Source organism: Gossypium hirsutum, chromosome D11 (genome assembly GCF_007990345.1).
Source record: "Gossypium hirsutum isolate 1008001.06 chromosome D11, Gossypium_hirsutum_v2.1, whole genome shotgun sequence".
NCBI lineage: Eukaryota > Viridiplantae > Streptophyta > Magnoliopsida > Malvales > Malvaceae > Gossypium > Gossypium hirsutum.
In genome coordinates, this window is record NC_053447.1 from 667223 (window position 1) to 669938 (window position 2716).

Here is a 2716-nt window from a genome sequence, read left to right on the forward strand (position 1 = left end):
TCCTTTTCTTTTCCATCATCTCCAATGTTTCTTCGGTTCTTTATCATTGATTCAAAAACCCCATAAAACCACGACAATTGCTCCTTCGCTTTGGATTCAATTCCTTGTAAATCAAATGAGGCGAGAATTGGGAAAAGATCAGAAACGTTCGCTGCTGCAAATGTTCTTATAAGTTCATCCAATCGTTTCCTCATCTCAATCAAATTTTACGATGCATCACCCCATAGCGTGCACATCATCACTCGTAGAACGGTTACTGATAATTGTTGATATATGTTAACTGAGGAACCAACTTTTCCGTAAATCTCCTTCACCATTCGTCGAACCTCCCGTCGATGAAGCACGTAGCAAGCATCCAAGCTTTGTTTACTCATGATTTCGCAAATAACAAGCTTACGCGGCCGGTTGTATCTAGGACCGTTGGGTGTCCATAAGATGTTGAGTCCACCAAATGTGCCGACCACAGCGGCTGCTGGAACGTCATGGTTAGCAAAGATGGCATCCTGAACTTTGAGGACCTCGTTGGCAAGTGAAGGCGAGTTTATGACTATTGCAAACACGCTCTCCATCCGACGTTTGAAGATGGGACCATAGATCCGAGACAGGTCTGAAAAGTAACGGTGCAATTCGGGTTTAATGAAGGGAAGGTTTCCTATTATAGGCAAGCCTAAAAGACCAGGTGGTAGATGTGGGTTTATTTTGGTGAATTTCATACCCCAGCACCACCATGCACAGCAGAAAATTACTAGTGCCGCCGCCGTAAGAGGAGCAAATTCAGGGGCATGGCAGCCCCATGACCAGCCTTCGCAAGCAAGAATTGTGTGCTTGTTGCATAAGTTGGTCATACTTGGACCCTAATAATGGTCTTATCTCCAAGATTCTGATCAAGTTAATACATACTTGTAAATTATTTTATTCAAAATATCTATATCTATTTTAACTAAAAGAGAAAAATGATTAACTCAAAATATATAAATGCCAAGGTATTAGTTTTGTAAGAAATTTTTTTTTACAATCCAAAATGTTTAATTAAGATTGTTGCGGATCGAGTCTTAGCTTAGTATGAGTGCTCTAAAGCTCATTATCCTCGTTAAGGAAGGGTTATAGGTAGTTTTAGACATTGTGTCAAAGTAAAATTTCCCATATTACGATGAGATAAAACCTCTAGATTTTGAATTTACGAAAATATTTACGATTATATAAAAATAAATACAAATTCATAAAAAATAGCTTATATAAAATTATAAGAGAATATTTAATATACTGTATGAGTTTTATCCACTATCAATTAATAATACCATGATATATATATATAAAGTAAGTTATGGATATTTATTTTGGAAACAAATCATCTGAGTCAATTATTTATTCAAAGTGAGTTAACATCAATTATTTTATTTAAAGTATATAGATTCAAAAAATAACATCATGTTTATATGCATCTTAAAGTTTTCAACAATTCTTTATTAATTTCGATAATTTAAATTATACCATTTTTAAACTTTTATGGAGGAAACATGTTATCATATATAAGTCATGTCACTGTTTTTTTCACATGATACACAAAAACATTTATTTTTATGTATTTTTAAAAGGTAAGGATCGAATCGACAAAAAATTGTAAATGTTGAGGGCTAAATAAGTTATTTTTCTTTTACACTATTAGCTTTAACTTTAAAATTAGATGGATGAACCAAAATTTTTAGATAAAAAAGTACAAGTGCTAAATTTTAAATTAAAAATATAGTATAGACCTTTGGCACGTTTAAACCTATGCTATTTATTTCAATAAAACGTTAATTTTACCTCAACAAAATATATTTATCTATACTTATTATTTAAGCCCCCAATAAGTTAGTGTCACAAGACAATAACTCGGTCAGAAAAATTACGAAAATATTCTTTCATAATTAAAATAAGTTATATTATTTGAAGATATTTTAATTTTTTAATTTTTAAAAAACTTAATAAAAAAATTTGCATGTGATTAAATTCAAATCTATATTATTTATGTCAATAAAATATTAACTTTACAAGAATATTGTTTACATATTTAAATTTTATTTTACGCACAATTTACTCAATTTTTTTATTTTAATATTTTAAACTTTTGTTTCTTAATATCACGTGGAGATCATGAATCATGCGTGAAATGTGGCATGGAATTTCATTACATTTAATGCTTTTATTTATGTGTTTAATATTAACTAGTTTTTAAAGTATTGTAATTGTAATTAGCGTAAAGCAATCTTTATTGAATATAATTAAAATATATTAATTAATAATTAAAATATTATAATAGAAAATTTTAAAATAATAATAAAATTATTTTTAACATAATTAAATATAATATTAATTAAGTGATAATTAATATATTTAAAATTTTATTCAAGTAATAACTCTATTTTACATAAATAAAATTAACACAACTTGTTTGAAGTCAAAATTTTTAACTAATAATTGTAAATTATAATTATAGCTTTCACAATTTTTTTCTATATTTTAAGCTTAAAAATTTTATTCAAGTAACAAATCTATTTTAAAATTAGCACAACATTTTAAACTAATAGTTATAATTTATATTCTAATTACTTTTAAATCCGTAATTATCATAATTTTTTTTATTTTAACTTTTTTAACTAATAATTTTAAATTAAATATTATAATTTTTTTTTAAATGTGAATTCAGTAATATGATGAAAAATAAATGATGTCG

At 27.4% G+C, this 2716-nt stretch overlaps 1 protein-coding gene across 1 annotated transcript; it reads right to left on the reverse strand.

Moving 5' to 3' along the window:
• Window positions 1-206: 206 nt before the first annotated feature.
• On the reverse strand, window positions 207-845 carry LOC107902534 (costunolide synthase). Its single transcript, XM_016828697.1, has one exon. It carries the CDS (start codon window positions 843-845, stop codon window positions 207-209), a length of 639 nt encoding a protein of 212 aa, XP_016684186.1.
• Window positions 846-2716: the final 1871 nt, after the last annotated feature.

What these genes read in the sequence shown, in the direction of transcription:
- LOC107902534 (XM_016828697.1), bottom strand. Translation starts at nt 845, where the DNA reads ATGACCAACTTATGCAACAAGCACACAATTCTTGCTTGCGAAGGCTGG.